The sequence below is a fragment of the Amia ocellicauda genome, chromosome 12, assembly GCF_036373705.1.
Source record: "Amia ocellicauda isolate fAmiCal2 chromosome 12, fAmiCal2.hap1, whole genome shotgun sequence".
Taxonomy (NCBI): Eukaryota; Metazoa; Chordata; class Actinopteri; order Amiiformes; family Amiidae; genus Amia; species Amia ocellicauda.
Window position 1 is genome coordinate 28,489,149 of NC_089861.1, and position 25,700 is coordinate 28,514,848.

The 25,700-nt window shown below is 47.3% G+C and overlaps 1 protein-coding gene across 3 annotated transcripts in view; it reads left to right on the forward strand.

Annotated features, from left to right (window-relative positions):
* dyrk1b (dual-specificity tyrosine-(Y)-phosphorylation regulated kinase 1B) overlaps positions 1-25,477 on the forward strand; it is a 56,844-nt gene extending 31,367 nt beyond the window's left edge. For 2 of the 3 annotated variants that reach the window (XM_066719195.1, XM_066719193.1), the window contains 10 exons: positions 14,928-15,076; positions 15,302-15,421; positions 16,027-16,215; positions 16,323-16,470; positions 16,816-17,102; positions 18,357-18,503; positions 18,933-19,094; positions 22,221-22,524; positions 23,201-23,304; positions 23,773-25,477. In XM_066719195.1, the coding sequence (XP_066575292.1) occupies positions 15,014-15,076; positions 15,302-15,421; positions 16,027-16,215; positions 16,323-16,470; positions 16,816-17,102; positions 18,357-18,503; positions 18,933-19,094; positions 22,221-22,524; positions 23,201-23,304; positions 23,773-24,489 (2,241 nt within the window). In that variant the 5' untranslated portion in view covers positions 14,928-15,013 and the 3' untranslated portion in view covers positions 24,490-25,477. The remainder of the gene's footprint in view (positions 1-14,927; positions 15,077-15,301; positions 15,422-16,026; positions 16,216-16,322; positions 16,471-16,815; positions 17,103-18,356; positions 18,504-18,932; positions 19,095-22,220; positions 22,525-23,200; positions 23,305-23,772) is intronic. The other variant, XM_066719194.1, reaches the window with a different exon arrangement.
* The last annotated feature ends 223 nt before the right edge of the window (positions 25,478-25,700 follow it).

A 25,700-nucleotide genomic window follows, 5' to 3' on the forward strand; every position in this document is an offset into this window, starting at 1 on the left:
ATTTTAAAGTTGCTTTAAGCAGATAAGGCCAGTTTCTTTCAAAATAAGGCAATTTCTTAAGTGTCCTTGTCACGGTTGGAGCTACAGAAGTCCACATGTAATTAGAAATAGCAGTGGAATTCTTCACTCAGTCAGGCACAGAGAAGTCTGACAGTGTAGGTCCCTGCTGTCACAGATTTCATTCAGGGCTTTTACACCGGCAGCATAATTCAGATTTAGTTTGACTGACTGTTTCTACAATTAATTCCAAGAGTCCTGTAAACCCAGTTTTGAAGAAACTCTTGGAATATCCCTGACACGAGACATAAAGATTCCCTCTCCATTTTGGAAAACAAACCAAGTTTATCACGTAAAGGTGATCTTTGGGCAGAAAAATATTAACTTAATCTGATGTAGTGTCCTGCACTGTAAGCTCTCCCCAATTTCTCCGCCACCTACTAGTGCATTTGGGCATGGGCCCTATGTTTTCCAAAGACGATTGGTGGAACTCTTTCACTGAACTGTTCCCCCCCCCCCCCCCCAAAGGCTTCGTGCAGTTTGAAAGCCCCTTCCAAGGAAGGCCACTCCCTCTTTATGACCACCTAGAGCTCCTTCCATGTTCAAAATGGGTCTCTGTGTCTTGTATGATCTCTGGTTGCCTGAAAGATTCTATAGGGGTTTTGATTTGTAAAGGATGTGATTTATAACTATGTTGACTTCAGCCAGGCTTGAGAACTGCCACATAGAACAGTGTAGCTGTTTGAGTCGGGCACGTTATGGTATTTAAATTAAACTGATCCTCATGTAAAATTGACAGATTATTTAAAACAAGATAGTTTGAAAGCACCACAATCTGTTTCCTTGTTTATACTTTTGCCTTTAGATTTCCAGTTGTCTTGATTTTGTTTTTAGAATTATCATAGTTTAATTTGTCGGGAGCACTTCAGCCTTTTCATTCTAAGTCGCTGCTGCAGTTCCTAGCAAAGACATGAGAGCAATGACAGTAAAGCGGAAGAACAGGCTATGTAACGGGCTTGCCACAGACCTCCCATGCACCAGCCAGAGCTGCCCTGGTTCCTGGAATTCAGAGGAGTGTTATTCAGGAGCAGGAAAAGCCAGTTTCACATAGAAAAGTCAAGACTGTGGCAGTGAAAGATGCAGCTGCATGAACTTCTCCTGATCTGGAGCATTGGGCAGAACTGAGGCTGTGACTTGGCCTCTGCCCCGGGCCTCTTCTCTTGGACTCTCCATGGCCAATCAGCCTTCATGCGATGTCTCGAGTCACACTGACCTGGAAACCCTTTCAAAACTTAATGGAGGTTGACGATGAACAATTAAAAGGAAATTAAAAAAACCTTTCAGTTCGTCTAGGCTTTCCCCCTAATTAACAGCCATCATAATAAACCAGATTTTTTGCCTCCTAATGTCATTTGCTAGGCTTGATCAATTAAGCACATATAATTCCTTGGGTAACCCTGACCTCTAACAATTTTTTCACACTTTAATTTCACTCAAAAATAAATCGGTCAGTCCAGATTGTGTTAGAGGTCTGTCTCTCCACACAGGAGTCATACAGGTCATACAGCCCTAGTGATCTGACCGCTTGATGGTTACCAGTGTCAGCCCACTAAGACCTGCGGCACAGTGGGAGGCTCAAGGGCTCAGTCTCTCCCGTATTCATCCTTAAGCAAGAGCTGCTTTCCTGAGTGCTGGGGAAAATTACATTTCCATTGTGGTGGTAATAATAAGTTGTAGCCAGCTGCCTCAACACATGCGTAGCTCTCTGGTTATTCCAGCTTTGCAACGTTTTGGCATTATGGAAAAATGGGTTCAGCTCATTTGATTGGTCTGACTTCCTCTCTTGTCGATTTGCATTTTCTGCGCACTAGATCGCGGCAGAGTGGAGGTCAGTCCGGCAGCTGCGACCCCAGTTATCTAACGGTCAGGCACTTCATGTCATTTCAAGAACCCCAGTTGAATGAAGCAGGGTGCAATGTAGTCCCTTCCTTAAAGCAGAGATTTTGTCAAAGGTGAAGTAGAACTGCACTCGCCCACACACACAACACAATTAATATTTTCAGTATTTTACCACACTGCTCCCTTCGTAGTTCACCATTGTGTCCATTTCCTATCCGTGCATGTGTGTCTGTCTGTCTAAATCTGTCCCCGAGCAGTATGGTTGGAGTAGTTGGGAGATCTTTCCAGCTATCGCTCTCATTTCAAATGTGCCTAATTATCTGGTTGTCCATCTAACTTTGTAGCCCAATGTCTCTGTCCTTCTCTTTCCCTGCTTCCAGCTCCGTTTAACTGAGTTTTATCTTGGGATCATTCCATCTCTCCCCCTTAACAGTTTTTAATTTATCTGCGTAGCTGTGTCTGTCTCTTTGGTGTTGTGGTTATCTGCATGTGTGATGCCCGACTCTATCCAGCCCTCCCTTCCCTGCCTATAATCACTCTTTACAGCTGTTTCCTTTCAGTAGATCGAGGGGACTTTACAGCTATTTTCCCATGTATTAGTCTGGCTTTACAGCACGCTGCTAACACACATTAGACTTCCTCAGAATCCCGCCCATAAGATCATTTGGGCTACTGGTTTGTGTTCTGACCCCCAGTTCTTGACCACTTCATTTAACTCATTTTTTTTTTAATTGGTCACAGTTACTATCTTCCCCCAAGTATTTAGCACTGGTTTGATCCTAGAAGCCTGCACCTGGAAGTGTCTCCAATCAGTTTAGTTTTTACAAGTTGCCTTCAATCATTTCTAAATGCCAGGAACATATTCATACTGGGTCAATCATGCATGTCCAGTCCCTTCTTTAACCCTGGTCCTTCGCAGACTCCAGGCAATTGAGCTGTTTGTTCCCTTGTAATCTCTAAATGACCCATGTTACATAAACCAGATCTTCTCCCTTGGTTTTAAATGAAAAGTTGTTCTACTTTCCTGGGGGGCGCTAAATCTTGCTGGGCTGAGATGCAGGCTGTGGAACCCCCTGAGTTTAGAGATCTGAGCTGAACTGCTGAACCACTCACTGCAGGAATGAGGCTGAGTCCCTTGTATCACTCCTATGTATATCCAGTCCAGCTGGACTCTTAGCAGCAATGTCTGCCAATGTTCGCACACAAAAAACCCTCCAGTTGAGCACTTCCCCTGTCCAGCAGGTTTATCTGGGACTGCAGGCTCTCACCCAGGTTAAGTAAGACCATCAGTTGTTCAGTTAAGCAAATTGGGGCTTGGTCAAAACTCGCATACCTCCTTTAACAGCTTTCCAAGACCAGGGCTGAACCAGCACCTCTGGTCATAGCAGCATAGCATGTGAAAGTCTTTGTAACTTAACAGGAAGACCAGGTTTAACTTTGGGGGTTTGCTGCATCTCATCACAGGAGTGTCCTCCCTGTGTGCAGCCCTTAATCCCTCTGCAGGTGTTTCAGGAACTCAAGCCCCGTGTACGAGCTGTACCACTGAAGTTGAAAAGGAAAGACATTTATATATATTTAATACCATCTTAGCTCAGCTCCTCTGTCCATGCAAATCCAGTCACAGTCTATTGGACAAGGCTGCAGTACTCTGCACCTGGGTGCTGGCTTACAGTAGTTCCCAGGAGCAGTTGTGTGTCCTGCCAGGCACGTGAGGCCTACCTGCTCCTGCCTTCTGTGGTTTTATGTCACTCTGCTGTAGTGGGAAATACCAGCGACTTTTCAAGATCAAGGCAGGAGTGGCGCATGGCCGCTCGAGCTTTGATAGGAGGACAGAAGCCCTGCGTGACCCGGATCTGCTCCACGACGCACTTCCTCTGCATCAGTCCTGAGGAATGCCTTGGGGAATTGCAAAGGATCCGTGGCTTAAATGAGCAAACCATAGTCTAGTATTTATTCAAAATCAATAAATAAATATTTCCAAAGCATGAAGGATCTGTTTATCTGAGGGTGTGTAATCGAGTGCCATGCACTCTGTAGGCAACAAGCACCTTCAAAGACAGCAGCCAGGGTGAGATCAGTGTGGAGTTTAGCCCACTCTGGGATCGGGTGTGGGAGCAGTGGAGGGGGGTGCAGGAGCTTGTGTTTGTGCGTGCAGGTGATCAAAGTGTTGACAGACATTCCAGAGGAATCCTCTGACCTTTGACTCAATCCGGGTGCCGTTTCGTGTGATTGTGAGTTGTGCTGTGTTGTAATGGCTTGGTCCAAAGGTGAAGTGTGGGTGCGGAGGGGGCAGTGAGTTGTTAAGTGGACTTAAGTGATCGGTATGTTTAACAAATTTCAGTCTGGAAATGCCCCATAGATAACAACAGTGTGGGGAAGATGTGTTTGCAGTAGTCCTAAAACTGGGGAAAATTACTTTTACTTATTTATTTATTTCACCCCACAAATAAATATCTATACAGTATGCCAGGCCATCACAGGGCAGCGTGTGTGTGTGTGTGTGTGTGTGTGTGTGTGTGTGTGTACACACATCACAATGGCATGACAACCACACAGCAATTTATAGTTGCAAATCCACCACACACAGTCTGTTTGTGTGTGTTCGTTTTCTCCCACTCCTGCTTGTTTACAGTAGAGTGGGCCTACCTCTCTCTTTCCCCTTTTTAATTGATCGCTGAACTGATGAATTGATCGATGCTTTAGAGAGCTGTAGAAAGCCTGCAGAATTGAGGCCCCCCAGGAACAGTGTTGCACACCACTCCCCATTATGCGCCAGGGCTCTGTTACATAGACGTTTCCCAAGTGCTCTTGTAATCTGGAGGAATTCAGTGAATTTTGCTCTGGGATAGATAAAGTGCAGAGCTCCATAGTACCGCCCTGGTGTACAGTGCTGTACCTCCCCTTCCGTTTCCCTTCTCATCCCCTCCCCCCTCCCTCTTTGTCCTTTGTTTGACAGCAGCATTTTAAAGAAACAAAAAAACAACTTTCTTAAATTTTCATTTGGCCTGTGTGCGTGACCAGCGCTGCCTAGCCTCTGCTCTCCACACCTGGCAGACTGACAGGCCCATGCTGGTGCCCGCTGTGCCCTCGCCCACCACTGCCTCCCATCACGCAAAGCTGCATTAAAAATGTAGCAGCACTCCAGCGCACTGCGGGTGGTCGCAGCAGCCCTCTGCAGACCTGCCTGCCTGCCCGAGCCACTCTGGACACAGGGCTCTCCTGCTCCTTGTTGTGCTCCTGATCCCCTTATTTAGGCAAGCAATGGAGGAATTCATTATCATAAAGTTTGTTTTATATCTTTTGCAACTGGATACATGGCAAAGTTATAAATACGCATTGTGACGCATTGCTTATTATACATGCATCTAATAATAATAATTACATTTTGATTTGAGCAATTTTGTTGCCCTGTTTCTTGCTCGGAAGGCACAACAATACCTACTTGGGTATTTGATCCCATGACCCTCCACACAGCGGTCTGGTACACATCCCATTACTCTGCAATGCCACCTGTTTAGACGGGGAATCTTTTTGCTGGTTGTTTACCAAGTGTTTCCTTATAAGTGTCTACGTTACTGTAGTGTGAGTGTACTGGTCTGTACTGTTAGTGTTGCTCTGAATGCATTCCTAATGCACTCACTGTTCTGTAACACATGCAAGACCGAAGGCTCTAGGCTTTGGAAATCAGCTAAGTTCTGTTGTTGTTTTTTTTGGCCATGAATGAACAGTGTAAATTTCATTCTTGAAAATCTGCACACCAGACTTTGAATGGGATCTGAGAAACCAAGGGAGGGAGAGAGAGAGAGAGAGAGAGAGAGAGAGGTTGAAGAAGGGCGGAACATTTAATAAAGATGAGTAGAAATGGATGCAATCACAGAGATTAATAGAAAAGCCAGCAGTGTGGGCTTAGTGAGGGAGAGTCGGGATTGAGTGGGAAGTGGAGTGGGCTACTGGTTATACCTAACATGTAGAGAGAGAGACGGAGTGGGAGGTTGTGTGGGTTACAACTGGGAGAGACCGGCTTAGTTGTTGGTTCGATGTGGGTTAGCAGTCGATTCCGACGAGGACTTCAAAGGATACAAGGGAGGCACTCTCACCTCAGCTGGCACTTGGTGTGGTTTGTTGACCCCCCAAAATAAATGAATAAATAAATAAATTAAAAGCTTGCGTGGGTTTGACGTCAGTGTTGCTGTTCAGTGGAGCTCAAGCCCAGATGGTCTTTATTAATAGCTTGCGTCTGACTCAGCTTCCAGTCTCAGTCTAAAGTTCACATCGGGAGAGGGCAGCTGGCAGCACTACTTAATTTTATTTTATTTGCTGCCGTTTTTCCCCAGAATCTCCCCATATATATTGGGTGTCACCTGTTACTGAACCACATTCACCCATGCATCACCCGTTCCTCTCCAGTCTTTCCTATTTGTTCCCATAATTCCAACAATCATGCAACCCGGAGGATTTTTCTAAGCAGCCACAGGATTCGCTCGTGTGCAACCAACTAAATGTTCCCCCGGCTGGCTTCCTATTCCATGGGACTATTCCAAATCCTAAACGAGCGAGACTAGACTTTTTATGGATTATTAGTTTCCATAAACTATACATTATGACGTTATGGTCGCTATGACATTTACACACGTGTACGATCCCTAGCAGCTTTGGATTCAAAACTAAAGTATTCCAAGATTGCTAAACATTTCATGAACTTCTGAAGTTTATTTTAGTGTTAAATGGGTCTTGAGGTGCAATGTCTATGAACTGAACCAAGCCTGGATTGACATAGATGTCGCATTAATTTTATTAAATTATTGAAAGACTGGATGGATTTTGTTCTTCCCCAAATCAATGCTGACTTCTTGAATGTGATCCAGGCCCCTATGTGTGTCTGTATCATTTCTTACAATAGCAGTGGTCCTTCATTCATGTGTCCTAAAGCCACTGCAGATCTCTTGTGAGACAAATCCAGCACCACCAACTGACACAAGTCTCATTGGGACTGCAATAAAAGCTTTTCAGGGTTTTCTGTTGTGATACTCTAATGTTCTTTGTTTAGATCTGCCGCTCTTCCTCAACTGGGTCGAAAGAAAGTGCTTTTGTGTTGGGAGGGAATTTATTAGTGTTACACAAGCCTTCATTTTTGTAGTAAGCATCTAAGCTTTAAGTGTCCCAAGCCTTTTCTTGGAGGGCAGTCCTGTCTTCTACTTTTTGTTTCTCAATTCCTTAATTAACTTAATTGATTCATTAGGCTTCATTTATAGAACATGATTTCAGGGTCTTTGGTAGCTTAAAATAATCTTTTGATTCATGGTTCCTGATTCACTAGCCACTGCATCATCTGCACCCTGGAAATAAGTATTCAGTCATCATGGAGTTAGTCAAGAACGCTGTACCACGCTTTGAGAGGAATGATGTCACTAACCAGACTGAACGCTGTGACCCCGCTATACTTGCATGTAGTTCGGCATTTTGGGCAGGACTCGGAAGGAAAACTTGAAAATGTGGCCTCCGTTACACACAATTCCTCCCCCTCCCTCACTATCCAAACGTTTCCTTCCCTCCAATCCCTGGGTTAGTGCATCAGTTCAGATTTCTGGGCAGCTGGGCTGTTGTGCACAGAGCAAGGCCTGGCACAGATGCAGATATGAACAAGGGGGACTATATTGGGGTTGGGGTGCTCATTTTAATATGGCTTTCTAGAAGTAGATGGAAGGAGGGGGGAAATGCTCCTGTGCTGTCCATGTCCTGGTCAGTCATCCCCTCTGTGTTTGGTGTGGAAGCTCTTGTCTTCTAAGAAATGATTGCCATTTGAGTGGTTTAGTGTCCTTTTCAAATTAAACACTGTGTCAGTGTGGTTTTAACATTTTAACTATGGTCAGCTTGACCCAAATAAATAAACAAAATTGAATACTGACCCTTATTTATTACAGCACTGCTTCTTTGAGCCCCATCCTTCCTTTTTCAGTGCCTGTATGTGTGTTTTCAAGTGCTGGTCACAGTGATGCTGACCATAGGGAGATTTTTTTTTAATTTTGTACACCAGGAAACCTAGTGTTGGACTATCCACCTCCAATCCAGATCAGTACATCAACCTGCATGCAAACAGGCCCTTGGGCAAAGTACAGCATGAATGCACAAACCACCTTTACTAGGCTTTACACCTAAAACAGCCACTGATCTCACAGGACAATGAACACCCATTACAAATCTGACTTCAACTTCAAAGCCTCCCATGTACAGCTTTTGTGTGTGTGTGTGAGAGAAAGAGAGAGTGAGAGTGAGTGAGTGAGTGAGTGAGAGAGTGGCACTGGCACTGGCCCACTGCCCTGTAGACCAATTCTTGTAATGGTAAATGAATGCCTTGTCACAGAGGGCCTCACTAAGTGAACTGAATAACTGTGCTATATTGTCTTAGCATACAGGCCTATCCAATAATATACCCCAAGTTTTGTTTTTAGCAATAGCTCAAGCCCCCAGAACAGTAATTCCTTGAGCTTGATTTAAATGAAACCATTCTTCTCTGCCTGTGCAAACCTTTCACTTATTGTTAATTTGACCTTTTTTTTTTTTTAAATGTTCTATTGATGTGTGGTTTGTTTTGGATAAGCCAGTTGGCGTTTTCTCAATTTCATTTTGTTCAGTCATAGTTTTTGTCTGTACTTCAGGAGGGAAGTGTTGAGTTTTCTAGGTGCAAGATCAGTTTTACTTTTTTCCTTATCTATAGAAAACCTGCATTCAGAAAATACTCACCTTGTGTTATGTTATAAAAGTTATCGGAGATTGTTTTAAGAGATGCACAAAGCGCTGTGATGTCATGCTCCTGCAGACTAGCAGTGCTAAAATACAGATAACAGCAGTGTTGTTGCATTATGCTCATGTATTGCAATGTTGTTGTAGTCTGTCCTCGCACTCTGCTGCTGTCTTCTGGTACCATTGATCAGTGCCATTGTTACACTGTGGTCTATTGTGCTACAAAATACCGGTATGGTACTGAATACTAGTGTTGTAGCAGCACAGGACTGTATTTCATCACTACAGAGCAGTCTGATGTTCTGCGTTCCACAGCTGCATGTTGAATATTGCCGTGTTAACCTGCAATGGAAGTGGGAGACTGTGTGTGTGTGTGTTGGTATTGGTGTCCCTGTCCACCTGTCCCAGTCCCTCAGTGTGTCCAGCAGTCATCCCAGGAATGAGCAGCTCGGGCTCCTGCCCTCATGTGACCTGAGCCGACCCAGACACTGCAGCCACAGTCTGGCACCCGATATCAAACACTGTCTGTTTCCTTTTCTCTCACTCAATCACACACACACACACACAATCCCAGAATCCAGGCCCAGCACTGCATCACTAATCCACCAAACTCCTCCCCTAATTTGAAATGGACATGAAAAAAATAGCCCCTCTATTACAGTCCTTAAAGGCTGTCTGCCTGATTCTTCCACTGTTTCACATCATGTGATCAAGAACTCCCCCCACACCTGTTACTGCATCTCCCTGAATGCCAGCACCTAGTCTTCCAGGCACTTAGCTTTCCATTAATTTTATTTTAACTGCCCGATTTCCTAGAACCTCGCCAAGGACTCTCTCCCTCGCCAAGATGTTTCAAGATGATCTCCGGCTTCCTTGCAGCAGAATTCTGGGCATCGAATCCCTGCTGGTCTTTCATGCCAGGCAGTCTCGTATCTTAACAGGAATTGGCCCATCCCTGCTGTATGACACTGTCTACCTGGAGGGCTGTGGAATACAAATCTCACCTGAACATACATGTACCTGCAACAGTTACGCAGCAGTAGGAACTCGGGTACAGTGGCTGCCTGTGTAGGCACAGTAGTGGGTGGCCCTGGTCTTTCTAGATCTTCACAATTCCACACCCGACTCCCAACGAAGGTACCAATGCTTTAGTTGCTTCAGTTCAGCAAACTTCTAATTCAGTGAAGTGGTCATTTGAGATGTGGGGGCAAGTGCAGCAGAAGACACTGATTCTTCAGGACCAGGCTTTCTCACCTACTGTCACTGATAAATTGAAAGCTCCCTGAGGCCATTGTGCTCAGTGTGGTTGTGAAACAGTGCGGTTGGGGCCAGGCTCTGGCGAGGCGCAGCAGTGACAGCAGGGTATCGGAGGTCAGATGTGCGCAGTCCTGGTGATTTTGAAGTCGTATCGGGACTGTAATGGACAGTGAGGGTCAACAGAAGTCTCTCCCTCTCAGAGCAGTTAATGATTGATTTCTATAGAGCAGGGCCTGAATTTCAGCGTGAGAATCAGGCATTCTCCATCTTTGCTACCGCAATACTGCAGAGTCCCATGCAGTAAGATCACCCATATTTTTGAAAGACGGAAAGTGACAATATCGGTTGCAAAGCTAGCACACAATGAAATTACTGCCTTGTTTCCACTGTCCGCCCCCTTGTCCAAACTGTTTACAAAAGCATGCCATTGTCGGAAGTTACACGCCTGGTTTAGGAGGTAGAATGTAGACGTGTAGACGGCGTTTTGTTCGAACAAGTTAATTTACAGGTTAAACAAGAAATCTCTTATGAAAAATAAAGTAGTTTTCAAATACTTGCTTAATAATAATAGGTGCTATCGTAATATTAAAACCATTATTATGAACATTCAGAGTAGCCTTATTAGCAAATAACTTTTCTTCTGCACTAATTTAACGTATTAGAATTAAATGATCTATATACTCTGCACTATATGAACATAAATGAACACTTACAATGAATAATCTATTTATTTTTAATTAAAAAAAAAAAACTAACAACTTGGCTAATATCCATTTTTCTCACGTCCTGATAGTGGCGCTAATATGATTTGGGTGCATGAGGTAGCATTTACTTTTTACGTTTCTTGACAAAATGGCGAAGCTGATTATCCATTACTTGTTTCTTCAGGAGAGCAAAGTACTTCTGTGACCATGGCAATAATGCTGAAAGCTATAAATACATTATCATTATGTGTTTATTAGATTGGCTTTACCTATGTACAGAATAACTAGTAGTCGAATACTATGGGCCCTGGGGCCAAGTAAAAGGAAAACATACTGACAGAATTTCGGCTTTTAAACTGGAAATTTCGACTTGAATGTGTTTTTTCTACGTTTAAACTTTTCAGACCTATCAAAGTGTCCCTGTGTCTTACAGATCCCTGCTGCCACTCTAATTACAGGAGAAGCATTTCAGCACTGCACTGACTCCAGCACTCTGCCCTGACCTGACCACATTCAAATATTTAGTGCAATTCTTATTTATTCCCCCCCTCCCCTTCCGACTTCTTCCCATTAATTTTGATTCAGGTTTATTTTTTGGTTGGTTTTCTTGAACTGTCAGCCTGCCAAAGCACAATCTCAGCAGCCTAATAGAGAAGCATGCAGACAGGCCGCATGTAGCCATCGATAATAAAGTAACAAAGTAAAACTGGCCAGTGCTGTTCCCCTAATGGACTGAAATGAGAGACTCATTGGCTGTTATTAATGCAGCACTTGTGCAGTGCACACCCCAGGTCTGTGCTGTGAATCCTGTTCTTGACCACTGTGTATCCCGTATCTAAATCACTTAGAACCATCAGCTAACTATTTATTGAATTGAAATGTGTGAGAAGAATTTAGACAACCCACAGTTTATTAATAGTTGTCATTTCAAGAACAGTCTGAAATCAATTATGTCACCTCTGGGTCATTCTTCATCTATTTACCTATATCTGTCACCCCTCCCAGAAAACAGTTTAAACAGTTTAGCATCATCAAAGGAGAGGAGAGCTTTAAAGGGCCAAGTTACAGAAATATGCTTTCTATGCGATCTGCACAGACACAATCAGAATTTGGTCTCGCTGGGAGCGTGCTGGAGGCGGCTGGGAGAAGGGATGCTTATAAATGGAGATGCTAAGTTCCCACATTGTGTCTGGACCCCCCCCCACCCCTCCCCTGCCACAGCATAGGAAGTGTGACCAACTTTGGCCACAGTGCCTGCCTGGCTGACTGGCTGGCTGGTCTCCTTGTTTTACCCTAACAGGGAATGGACAGGGACAGACAGGGAGAAAGGGAGAGAGGAGGGGGGACTGTTGGCTCTTTCAGCTGTTGCCCCCCCCCCCCCCTCCCGATTGGGTGGATCCCGGGCCGTTGCTGTGGTGACGCCTATGAGTGACTGCGGGCAGCTGTGTTTAGTCAGCTGTGAGCAGCAGCAGCAGCAGCAGCAGGGAGAGAGAGAGAGAGAGAGAGAGAGAGAGGGATTGTGGGAAGGGCTGCTGAGACAGCACAAGCAGGTTTATTTATAGAGGCCTCCTCGTCCGGCCCTTGGATACCAGCAACCAATGGGGTAGCAGAGGGGGGAATGAGGCTCCACCAATCAGCAAGGGCTGGGGGGTTACACCAAGGAAGTGTCCCTCTTGCAGTCAGCTTAAAGGAGACAGTGAGGCGTTCCACTGTTGTTAAGCACAGTGTGCAGAGCTCTGTCTTGGGATTTATGTGTGTGTGTGGGGGGGGGGGGGTGTGTTCTCTCTTGTGCGGATCTATTTTCTGCAACGTTAACTTCTTAAAAAAAAAAAAAAAGATATATTTTCTTGTCACATGGTGCTTGGGGGAAATAAAGTAGTTACACCGTCCCATTTGGGAAATCCGTACATGAAGACCTGTGCAACAACCTCTCCCCCCACTGGTGTTTCCAATATCTCTTTACATTGCAACAGTTAGGTGGATGCAGTAATGGGCCTAACTTTGATGTCTTTAGTAAGTCTCAAAGTATCAATTCGACACCAGCCTGGGAATTAACAAAGATGCAAAACGCAGTCACTGCACAAGAGTGGCAATCAAATTTTTGTCCACTGATTGCCATTTTTGCATTGGATCTATATATTTCTAACATCTGCTTGATTGTTCTCCCTAAACAAATGAAGATCCACAGAGCCAAACTGTTTTCTAATCTTGCACTGTAATTAGCTGACTATCGCCTAATTCATCTCTCCATGGCACTCAGCATGTACTCTGTGCAGGAGTCGTGTGGGATCCCACAGCAAGGCCTTCTCCAGCTGTAGTCCATGAGCTTTTTGCTGGAATCGTGAGCTGAGCCATCAAGTTGGTACTGATGTGAGGAACTTGTGCCACCGGACACAATCGGGAATGCGTTGGATTGGTGTTGCAGGTTGTTTCATTTTTTTTGTTTTGTTTTTTGATTGGCTTCTTCACACACCTTGCCATTCTAGTCCAGCGATTAAGGGTTTGACCAGGCAACAGATCAAAGAGCCAGGGCACAGTGAGTGGTTGGCACCTGTTAACATATCAGATCGCCCGTGAACCGAGGAAACCAGCAGAGCACCGCGGCCGACTTCGCTGGCAGATCAACCTCGGGATCGCATTCCCTCTTCGTTGTTGGCACCTACCAAAAGACACGCTCTGCAGTCTACTGGGACTGTGTGCTCTTGGCCCCCCACACTGTCTGTTGGGTCATAGGGTTTTTGAGGGAAACATGCTGCAGTGGGGGGGTGGGCGGTGTTCTAGTTTTTAGATTAGCTTAAACTCAATCCCAGGTGCTGTTCTGCCTTTAAATAACTTTTCTGCTTCCATCGGTACCATTGCAGTTTGTAGGTCGATTTTAAACTGTGCAATGGACCACACTGCTCTGCAAAGGAAGTTTTGCCTCCCCACATTCTCCTGCCCCGTCCCCCACAGGTTTTACTGAATCCTGTGCTGTCTCTTTTCCAGGAGAGGGATTAGAATCACGTTTTTTGGCAGTGATTTGCTAATTAGGGACCTCCCTGTTGGTCCCAGAGATGGATGAGTTCTGAATGCAGTCGTGGTCTTGGTTTCTCCAGCCTAGACAGGTTAGCTGTGATTGCACTCTCTCGGAAACTGTGTGTCTATTGATTGCTCAGTCTTGTCTAATGGCAATAAAATCTGAATTGCATGGGAGACTTTACTGATGTCTGCAATCATGGGCCAAGAATAGATGCCAGGGGGGAAACGTATCCCACCTCCACGGGATAATGGAGATGGAATCTAAAAACCAGGCTGGTGAAGAAAATTGGTGGAGTTGCTTTTATTCGGCCTCTATTGGCTACACTTGCAAGTATTCCTCTGATGCTTTAGCTAATCACGCTTAGGGAAGTTTCTCGGTTAGAAAAGACAGGTTTCCGGTACATGTGCAGCAGTCCAGTTTCAAAGAGCAAAAAGTGTATCTGTGCCATTTAGTGATGCATTGGTGTTTCTGTGTTGGTGTTTCTTTTCTATGTGGTCCCCACTGCTCACTCCAGCGACTGCAGCTTGAGAACAGGGGGTATGTGGGGAAGGTGTACCCTTAGGAAAGCATTATGCAATGTTTCCTGTGCAACACTCAATCCCTTCCCCCACATTTGTTATGGTTTGTTTGTAGAATTCTATTTCTCAGTAGTGCCAAAAGGGCTGTGAGATGTATGAGACGTACAATAGCAGGAAAACGTAGGTGGTTGAAATTTTCCCTCGCCTGCTGTTGACCGCAAAATATCCTTTATTTGTTTAAAGGAGGTAATTAGGGCTTTGGTTTGCAAACCAATATGATCTGCAATTTGTTTTTTGAGTATCAGCTGTGGTGGGTGGGGGCATGTTTTGTAGGGTCCAGTCAGTCACATATGGCCATATTAAGGCCCCGTCTGCTTGGCCACTTCAGTGCAGGGCTGGTTTATAAGTCAGCCCGTGTTTGTTACTAATCCCCTCCTCTCTGGTAAACTCTACACTGTTAGTATACAGTGTGTCTAGTCTGTGTTAATCATCTTCGCTCTTGTTTAGTGTAGTGTTAATGCACAGTAGCATCCAAGTCAGTGTGTCTGTATTACCCCGCCCCCACAGCCGTGTCTCTCTCATTACACAGTACAGAGTTAATGTCAACCAGGATGACTCTCTAAAAGTACCTGCTCTTGTTCATAACCCCCTGCGCTGTCAGTGTAAAGTACAGTGTCTAGTCTGTTTTAACCCCCTTCTCTCACTTGGCTTAGTGTTAATGAGTAAGTATTGACCAAGTCAGGGTGTCTTAAATCTGCCTCTCACCTTCTTGTCTTTCTCTCTCTCTCTCAGGTGGAAGCAGCTCAGGATGCAAGCCCCCCTCCTCCTCCTCCCTCTGCCTGCCTGCCGCCTTGGGCTTCTCCCCCGCTGAGCCAACCATGACGAGCCAGCACAGCCACCCCTCCTTCAGCAACATCCACTCCATGGCCGACCAGCAGCAGGTACAGACATACAGACAGCAACATAATCGCAGCAACACAACTGCCAACACGCAGCACACAGACTGCAATATAGGGAGATCCCATTCACACGGTAGCTCCAAAAGGCGCCATACAAAGCCCTCTGACCCCCACAGCGGTGTGAGGACGCCCACAGTGTCTCAAGGGTGAGTTAAACTAGGGCAGCACTGACTGTCCACCTTTTTCTCCCGGGGGTTGCTGGGACAGGTGCTGTCTGATATGACCATACTGCAGAGGAGAATCCCTCCGAGCTTCCGAGACCCGGCCACCGCCCCGCTCCGAAAGCTCTCTGTCGATCTCATCAAGACTTACAAGCACATCAATGAGGTGAGCGAGCCCGGTGCTGCTCTGTGGTAATTCATACAGGGGCCACCAATACAGACCCTTCATTTCTGCACCCTAAGAAATGCCCAAGGACTGTGTTTTATATGGGGGGGCCACACTGCTTGGGATCCTTGCCAGGCAGGGGCCCAGTACTGAGCATCTTTAAAAAGATACCGTCAGTGTCCTTGTTTTGCCAGGCTCTTTGTGCAGACATTAGTTTTTATAACTCATTTGGTCCCAAGTGTGTGTAAGCCAGGCACAGACCAGGAGCCATAATTGTATCATTACAGTTATGTGTTTTATTATTACTGCTTGTTGGACTCCATTCAGAAACTGCATCATGCTGACAAGGAGCTGATAAGAGTTTCAAAGTGTGTGGGGAAAAAACAAAACAAGGAAATAAAAGATCTGCAAGTGTGTTCCAGTTCCACCCTTTGGAAGCCCTGCACCTCAGAAGGCGCTCTGTCTGGTTTGTTAATCCAGCAGAGCTCTGATTCCTTGAGTGGACTTTTATTTTCTTAAAAAGGAAAAGGTTTTCAGTTAAGGGTGCAGAGAGAGAGAGAATAAATAAGTTTACATTTTGTCCTCTAACCCCCCCACACTCCTAGGTGTACTACACTAAGAAGAAGCGGCGCGCCCAGCAGGTGCCCCCGGAGGACTCCAGCACGAAGAAGGAGCGGAAGGTGTACAACGATGGCTACGATGACGATAACTATGATTACATCGTCAAAAACGGGGAGAAGTGGCTGGACCGCTACGAGATCGACTCGCTTATCGGGAAGGGCTCCTTCGGACAGGTCAGCTACGGGCAAATACAACACAAACACACACACATCACTGGGCTGTCGAGTATCGCCGCAGGAGGCAGGAAGTGCCTAACGCCCCAGGGTTTTTCTCGTTCCAGGTGGTGAAGGCTTATGACCACCATGAGCAGGAGTGGGTGGCAATCAAGATCATCAAGAACAAGAAAGCCTTCCTGAACCAGGCCCAGATTGAGCTGCGCTTGTTGGAGCTCATGAACAAACACGACACTGAGATGAAGTACTACATAGGTATCAACGCAACTCTCTCCTCTCCTCCTTCTTATTCCCTCCCCACTGTCCTCTCGCTGGATTGTATTAAACTTGTTCTGATCTCACAAACCCCCATTTTACTCTTTGCGACGTGCAGCTGGGTTTGTGTCTTGACCTTGAGGTATTGGATCACCTTGTGTTCGTTGTATAAATAGCAGCATTTCTCCCCCTTCCTAGCAGACCGAGATGTGTTTGTGCCCTTCTGGTATTTTTGTTGGTACATTTGAATTTGGTCAGGCTGTGGCCTACAATCAATTGAAAAATCACTGAAGTATTATCTCACTTCTCTCTCATCTCCTTCCATCTCTCTCACCCCCTCCACAGTCCACCTGAAGAGACACTTCATGTTCCGCAGCCACCTCTGCCTGGTGTTCGAGCTGCTCTCCTACAACCTCTACGACCTGCTGCGCAACACCAACTTCCGTGGCGTTTCACTCAACCTCACGCGCAAGTTTGCCCAGCAGCTGTGCACTGCCCTGCTGTTCCTGGCCACGCCTGAGCTCAGTATCATCCACTGCGACCTGAAGCCCGAGAACATCCTGCTGTGCAACCCCAAGCGTAGTGCCATCAAGATTGTGGACTTTGGCAGCTCCTGTCAGCTGGGCCAGAGGGTGAGAGTCTGGGCTGGGCAGGTGCTGGCCTCTTGGCGGTGTCAGGAGGGATGGGGTGTCGAGAGGGAGTTGTAGTGTTAACTAGAGGTCCTCAAACTCCCAGAGTCCTTCTGGGGTGGGGTGGTGGTGTTGGATAGATTTAAATTTCCAGGCAGATCCTCTCCGTGACCCGTAATGCCATCTGCAGGCCATGGAGGAGAAGTGTTGGTTTGTGTGAATTAATTAGCTGATCAGGACAGTGAAGCAACTGGGAACTGGGGTGGGATAGAAGCCAGTAGACACTGGGGCTCCTCCAGGAACGAGTTCGAGACCCTTGAAGTCGTCCCCCCAGTTGTACTCTGCTGGGGTATTAAGAGTACTGTCCTGTCCCCGGTCACACTCTGCTGGGTGTGTAGAGCGAGCCCAGTCCTTCACAAAGCCTAAGTGGCTTACCGAGTGGGAGCTTATCCTTGGTTTCCTCAGTGTTAAGCTGGGAGATGCAGGGAGTGGGGCACACCCTACAGCACCAGCCCCCTACAGGGATCGGTGGCAGTCTCGTCCTCTGTATTTTCCTAAAATGAACCACTTTGACATCTGTCGCTCGCTTATTTTCTCCCAGTGTAGAGGCTCCTGTGTGGATTCCCTCACTGGCTGCCATTGTTTAATCCCAGGCTGAAATGCATCTTACCTGGCCTTTGTCACTGTAAAGTCGTACACATTTTACGAAAGCATACTTGTGAAACAGCGACCCCCCCCGTGAGGGAAGCCTTGTCCGCAGGGCCCTCTCTCCATGCGTCAGCTGCACTGTGCTGATCATGGCTAAATATCACTGAACTGCTTCCCTGTGGCGTCCCTGGAAGAGGTGAACCCCAAGCGTTCAAACAAAGTGGGGAAATAAAAAAAAAGATGACCGATCATCATTGTCCCCAATTTGTTATCCTAAGCCACTGCCTGCAACCCCGCACACGCATACACATGCACACATGCACTCAGCTACGTCAAAGTGAGTTTGCCATACAGTCTCTGCAGGAACTTTTTGCTTTCTGTAACTGCATTTCAGAAGGAAAACTGACCAAATTCATATCTTGGGTTTGTTAAAAACATAATCATTAAATAATTAATTGATAGAGGCTCCTCAAATAGTGGGCACCAGTGTCTTCAGAGTAATTTTCTATAACCGTTGTGTTGGGTTCTCTGTAAAACTGACCCTGTTTTCTTTCCCTCTTTCTGCCTCTCCATCCCCCACTGCCTCTCTTTCCCTTTCCCTGCATCCAGATCTACCAGTACATACAGAGCAGGTTTTACCGCTCACCAGAAGTGCTGCTGGGAATGCCCTATGACCTGGCCATCGACATGTGGTCTTTGGGCTGCATCCTGGTGGAGATGCACACTGGCGAGCCCCTGTTCAGCGGCTCCAATGAGGTAGGGAGAGGACTGGGGGGTCACACTGTCCTGCATTGTAGTCCATAAGTAAATCTTAGGATTCATCCCGCAGGAGCCTCTACCCCTGCCTCTAATGTCGGCTGGGCTGCAGCTCCTATGCTTTTGCCAGGTTTAGGACCCAAAGGGGCGTGTGATTTGCTGAGCAGCGACGGGGGGTGGGGCAGTCCTTGGTTCTTTGCCCACTGGCCTGACAGACACTGTTCCTGTGGCTTCGTGGGTACTGGCGGTGTAGGGGTGATATATATGATCAGAATTGTAAGTCTGGATAAGAAATATCATATTATTAATAATAATAACAATAACTAAACCCCTCCCAATATTATGGGGTACTATGGGATAGGAGGACTGGACCCCTGGGGGGGTCTGGGCTTTAGTGACTCACACCTGATGTGCCCGTTTGTCTTCAAGGTGGATCAGATGAATAAAATCGTGGAGGTGCTGGGCGTGCCTCCCAACCACATGTTGGACCAGGCCCCCAAGGCTCGGAAATACTTCGACAAGCTGTCCGACGGGCTCTGGGCCGTCAAGAAGACCAAGGACATAAAGAAGGTACTTTACCCGTCGCCCTCCGTGAGTAACTCTCTTCAGGCTTTTCTTCTGACTCCTCCCACCTTGTCTTGTGTCCCCATCCACACCCCCTTCCCAGTTACTGTCCGAGAGAGAGGAGCCTGCCCGTCCCCCCCCCCCCCTGTCTGCCATCGCTGTCTTGAGCTTTTTCAGCCCTGGTTCTGGGTCCTGCTCCAGCTGAGCTTTGTTGCTTAATTGAAGCTTAATTGTTTTTCTCAACTGGTTAAGCTTCCAAAGTTTGAGAATTCATAGCCCTGCTGACGTCTCCCAGACAGATCGACTCAGTTAAGGTTTCAGTGTTAGTAACAGAGCTGAGCTGGGACAGGGACAGGCTGGACTCTTAGGCACTTATTGGGGGCAGGAGGGTTAACCATGGGTTTCTAGGCCATGGCTTGCTCCTGTCTCTCTCGGCTGTGCGCTGTTGCTCTCCTCAACGTTGCACCCCGTACCCATCAGCCTCTGCCCCAGTCATCGGACACTTTTCTACCAGAGCTTCTTGGTGCCAGTGAAACTGATGCCCTCTGTGGCATGTCCCACCTGCAACTAGTATTGTGGTCCCAGGACCTTCAGTGCAGCTTTCGAGGGGGTGTGTGTAATCTGGTTAAGCTCCTCTCAGGGCTGTGCATGAAGGGTGTCGTGTCACAACACCACAAGGTACATTAATCAGGCTTTTAAAATACGTATTTCACCAATTACCAAATCACCAAAATAGGTGGTCCTACACAGCAGATACTACTTCATCTTTGTTTTGTTTCATTGACACCAAGACATTTTAGTACCTTTTCTGTCCAGACGTGTCCTGCTGGCATGGCTGTGCTCACTGCCTCAGATTACAAAGTTATCAGATCCTCTCAGTCCCAGCTGCTGCCCAAAATCTGCTCGGAGAGCAGGTGGGCCCCTGTAGGCCAAGGATGGCCCTCCCACCTCTGCTCTGATGGCCTGGCCACTTCACGTCTTCTGCCTTTTTTTTTCAAATCACGTTCTGTAAATTACCTATATCCTCCATCCTTGGTGCTAATTGCCAGTACAGAATAACTAGAGGAAGCACCAATAAATAAAATAAAAATGAATGTATGTAGTAATGATGATTCTGCCATTACTACTACTACTATTACTAAGGGATTCCAAATTCCAAATGGGGAAATACACCCTTACAGTTTACAATTAAGTGGAGTGGTGGATCCCACCCAGAGCAGGACCTGGGGCCGAGCAGCATTGAAGGCGTGCCAGGGAGAGAGTCCAGCAAAGGGAAGAGAACTGGTGGGGGAGAGGGAGGTTTATGTGGCAGTAGGGCAGAAGGGCTATTGTAGGGAGAGAGAGAAGGACACAGATGTGGGATGAATGAGAGAAGAGGAAAAAATAAAGCAGGATGGAGGGGGGGGTGGATTAAAGGGAAAGGTCAGGCATGACATTTGATGGGCTCACAGTGTGGCCTAATTCACTTTGTGGGGAAAAGTGGATTAGGAGGGGACAGCCAGGTCAGCCTGCTGTTGAAGATGACCTTTGAACCCCCGTATTGTGAGGCGTCTTCGTGCCGGCGTGTGCGTGCCCCTGCCTGCGTGTGGCGTGTGCACGTCCAGAATCACTGCATGCCGGTAATCTGTTCTTTCTGACAGTGTTGAAAAGTGACACGGTGCAGTGCTGCGCACTTTATGGTAACGCCAAAGATTATTCCTTTTTTTTTTTTTTTTAACTAACAATCCACTGGTAAAAAAAACCTCTGAAAATTAAACAACTCTAAAGAATTACTGTTGATCATCCAAATGTATATTGTATGGCAGAAACATCTATTTAACCTCTAATTAAATGCAAATTCTATAAAATCACATCATCTGTGTGTCTGAAAGCTGAAAGCATTAGCCAATCACCATTAATCACAAGCGCACCAATAGCATGCTTGTCCACCCGCTGGCCAATCACCATTAACCGTGTTAGATTTTAGCCAATCGTACATGCAAATAAAATACTGCAGCTGTGTCTTCCAACCCCTGAAAGCTCTTCACCTCGTACTCGGACCCGGCCTGCCTTGCAACCACTGCCTCGGCAAGGCGTGTGTACGGCACCAACCCCGCTGTGCCACAAGAAGCCAAATGTAGGGAAGTGATGCCTGCATGACGCCCTTATCGCAGGCAATGCAATATAGAAAATAAACAAATCGTTACTTAAAGCTGTTCAGTACTACTCTTGAGTTGGGGTCTTAACAGAGACAGGGAGACTTGCGGTGCTGCCTGTGATATACCTCACAGATGGGCAAGAGCCAAAGCAGAGTCAAGAGTCTTGACCATCTGGCTCTTTGGTGGTGGAGGAGTGCAGTCTTCCAGTAAGGCCACACTTTCCAGTCCCTCCTTTTCCATCCCTAAATCTCCACCATTTCAGCATCTGTCTCCAGCTGTGCTGTGGTGTCTTTCCCTACTGTGTTGTGTGTATTGTATGTTGTGTATGTTATAATAATAATAATAATAATTGAAAAGTGAAATTTATTACATTTTAAATATTTGTGTGGCCTAGCTTTAATCCTTACTCTTGTATATGATCTTCCCTGCTCAGTTTTTGGTATTGGTGACAATTAAGGTATGCACCTCTGCCCTAATAAAATGAGCACCTGGAACAGAGACCATGCACAAAACACCAAGCACAACAGTGAGTGGGCCCAAACACCACATCATGTGGAGGCTTGGTGTAGTCTAAAGGGGGAGAGAGTCCCACTTCCACAGGGATGAACCACGGAGAAGCAGGGCAAGGTACACTATGCGTGACCAAGCGTGCACAACCACCAAGAATGTGGGAGGGAGGCAACAAATTTGTCATGCAGATATACTTGGGTTTCAATCGATCAAATGCCTGTTTTGGGGATGGGTGCTGGTTTTATGAGGGCAGGCTTGTGTGCGGTTCTTGTTTGTCAGTTCAGTACCAGTTTAGGGGAGCCCATGGGGGGGGTGGCAGTATCAAATGTTTCCCCGATTGCCCTGGGTGAACTTGTAGAAGGGTTGAGCGCATTGGACGAAGCCACCCGTTCTGTGCTGCTTACATGTCAGGTTTATTAGGGATTTGGATTTGCTTCCCGTAATTGATCTCGAGTGGGTCCTGCTTCCCCTCTCTCTCTCTCTCTCTGATCCCACCCCCCTACAGGAGTACAAGCCCCCCGCCACGCGCCGCCTGCACGAGATCCTGGGGGTGGAGACAGGGGGCCCGGGAGGGCGGCGGGCTGGCGAGCAGGGCCACGCCCCTTGCGACTACCTGAAGTTCAAGGACCTGATCCTGCGCATGCTGGACTATGACCCCAAGAGTCGCATCACGCCCTTCTACGCCCTGCAGCACAACTTCTTCAAGAAGACCACGGACGAGGGCACCAACACGAGCAGCAGCACCTCCACCAGCCCGGCCATGGACCACAGCCACTCCACCAGTACCACCAGCTCTGTCTCTAGCTCAGGTGAGGCCTTCGTTACCGTTTGGAAACAGTGATGTGGTGCATTCTCCCTCTCTGTCCCTCTTGTTCTCTCACTGGCCAACCTTTTCTGATCTCCATTCTATTATAACACCCCCCCCCCCCCCCTCATTCTATGTGTTCTGTTTTGAGTGGGGAATGGGTACACAGTGTATGGAGCCAACTGTACTCAGTCTCAGCCCAGCACCAGACATGAGCTGCTAGTCTCGTACTTGGCGTCACCCAGAGCGCCGGTGGGGCCATGTGAATCCCTGCACTAAATTAAACTGAAAACCCCAGCCCTGGAGAGCTCTTCCATGCTGTCCAGAAGCTAATCACCTAAACAACCAGCCAGCTCAGGTGTCCAGACTTGCTGGCTGGACAAATCCTCTTAGACCAGAGGATTAGCATGATGGGACTGAGCTGGGGACAGGGGCCACCTTCAGTCTGCTTTCACCTGCTCCCTTTCCCCTTTGGTGACACGGTGGGGGGGGTATCTGCTACCTTCTGGGGAAACACCCTACCGCCATTTTGTGTGTGTTCAGCCGGGCATAACAGTGCTCTCACCCGCCGAGATTGGACCCCACTGTGTGACGCACTCACCTCCTCGCCACTCAGTGTTGCCTTTGTGTGCCAATTTGTTTTTGACCTTAACATTTCTCTCTCTCTCCCTCCATCGCAGGCGGGTCCAGCGGCTCTTCCAACGATAACCGGAATTATCGGTACAGCAACCGATACTACAACAGCGCAGTCACTCACACGGACTACGAGATGCAGAGTCCACAGGTGAGAGACCCATTGCCGGGAGAAACCCTCTCAAATCCTCCCGACGCAATTGCAGAGTTTAGGAGTTTTAACGGCTCTAATACATATAGATCATATTTTATTGCCTTGCACTACAAGGGGTAAAAGAGCAGGCCGTGTTCACGAGCCAAGACCAGTTTACTAGCGCTGACGCACACTGTACACTCAGGGGAAATGCACTGGGTTTAAGAAAGGAGAGTGAGGGAAATAAAACACTAGTTCCCCCTTACATAACATAAACTGCACCAGTCTAGATAAACCGAAAGGAAAGGCTGATGCTCAGATCCATGTCACTGCCTCAGTTTGAAATTCCCTAGCATGAACGAGTCCAGCGTGACACTGAGACCCTAGTATTGCAGATGGGGGAGGGTTATGGTGTCATTTTGTCTGGGCGCTGGCAGTCCATCCAGTGGAAGGTCGCTGAGGTTATTTTCTCTCCCTCTGTGTCAGGCTCCCTCTCAGCAGCAGATGCGCCTGTGGCCGGGAGGGGACGGGATGTCCAACAGCGACCCGTATCCCCAGCTGCTCCTTCACAAGCCGGCCGCTACCCAGCAGTCCCGGCACTACCTGGGCGGAGGAGGGGGCGGAGGAGGCGGGGGGATGATGGAGCCCCACCACCCTCACCCCATCTATGGGCATCACAGCAACGGCCGGCAGCTCCGACAGCAGCCCCCGCAGCAGCCGCAGCCGCCGCAGCTGATGCCCATCTCGTCCCCACAGCTCACAGACAGCATCGAGCTGAGCCTGACTCACCATCATCACCTGGGCCCGTCTTCCATCCACCACGCGCCCCCCAGCCTGGACTCCAGCCAGTACGGCTCCTCCAACCTCCACCTGGGCCTTTCCGCCTTCCGGACTAGGACTGCGGTGGCTGCCCCCGGCCCCCAGGACAGCATGGTAGCGGCCCCGGGCCTCAACTACCCCCCATACCCCGGCAGCAGTAGCAACAACAACAACAACCCCCAGGTGGGAGGGTTGGTGGTAGGGGGCAGCTTGTTGACGGGACCCCCCAGGTCAGGAGGAGGGGGAGGAGGAGCAGGAGGAGGAGGGGGCGGAGCGGGAGGCGGCGGTGGCGGAGGGGGCGGGCGGTCGGAGTCGGAGGAGTCGGCGATGCTTGGCGTCTGCAGTAGTGGAGGAGCCACTCAGAGCACAGCAGCAAACTCTTGATGAATCTTGAACAAACTCAAAAAGCCATACGATTTTAAAATGACAAGACACACGCAGACACAGACAGACAGACAGACACACACACACACACACACACACACAGACACACATGAAATATCAAAGGACGATTTTGTTTTGCATGGGGCGGGTTGGGGAGGGATCTGGGGGGGTTGAATTTTTTTCTTTTCCATTTCTTTTTTGTTTTTTTTCAGTTTCTAGTTTTGGGTTCCTTTCGAGGAAAGCAGCAGAGTTTTAAGAAGAATGGGAGGGGGGTGGGGGGGTGTTGGTCATTTTTAATTTTGTTAAGATTTGATTTGATTTGATTTTGATTTGTTGTTTTCTTCCCTGAACAAGGAGACGCTTGTTTGAGAGTTTTTAAATCTGAAGGGAGCAGTTCAGGAGGGGGTGGGGGGGGCAGAGCAGGTCAGAGTTCAAGTGAGGTTCAAGGTTTTGGCAGAGAATAGAGAGAGGGAGTAAGAAAAAGAGAGAGGAAAGGAAAGACCCTGTTTATTTTTATTTTTTGTTTCTGAAGTCTAGGTGTTAAATTGTAAATTGTTAATTTATTAATAATCACTACATGAGGGTGTGAGGCCTGCGTGTGGGAGAAATCAGAGAAAGCAAGCAGTGGGTTTTTTTTGGTTGTTTTTGATATTTTTTTATTTTGTTGTGGGGGGGGGGGGTGGCAAACGGAACACACACCATGGGATTTTTTTCTCCTCTACCCCTTGGTTTATTATTTTAGTATATTTTATTGTTACTACTATTCTTTTTATTTGGTTTTTCAAACGTCTTGCTACACACTGGCTTATATTTCATACAGAAAACACCACCCAAAGGGAGGAGGGTGCTGCACCGCCACAAGGAGAGGGGAGACCGCAAAACGACGACAAATACAGCAACAACGGAAAGGAAACTAAACATGTTTGCCTGAAGGAAACCAAAATGCTTCCGGTTGTTTGTAATAAAAGAAAAAAAAAAGAAAAAAAAACATTATAATAATAGTAATAACGTCTGCCTTGTGTCCGTCACGTCGATCTGGACTTGTTTGGATAGGAAAACACCAACTACATTGTGGGCTGGATTAACTTTGGATATGATGAGCCAAATCTCTCACTCTCCCTCTCTCTCGCTCTCTCTCACTCTGTCTGTTCTGATTTCAGTAGTGAGTGGGGGGGAAAGGGTTGTTTTTAGTGTGAGGGGTAGAAAAAGGG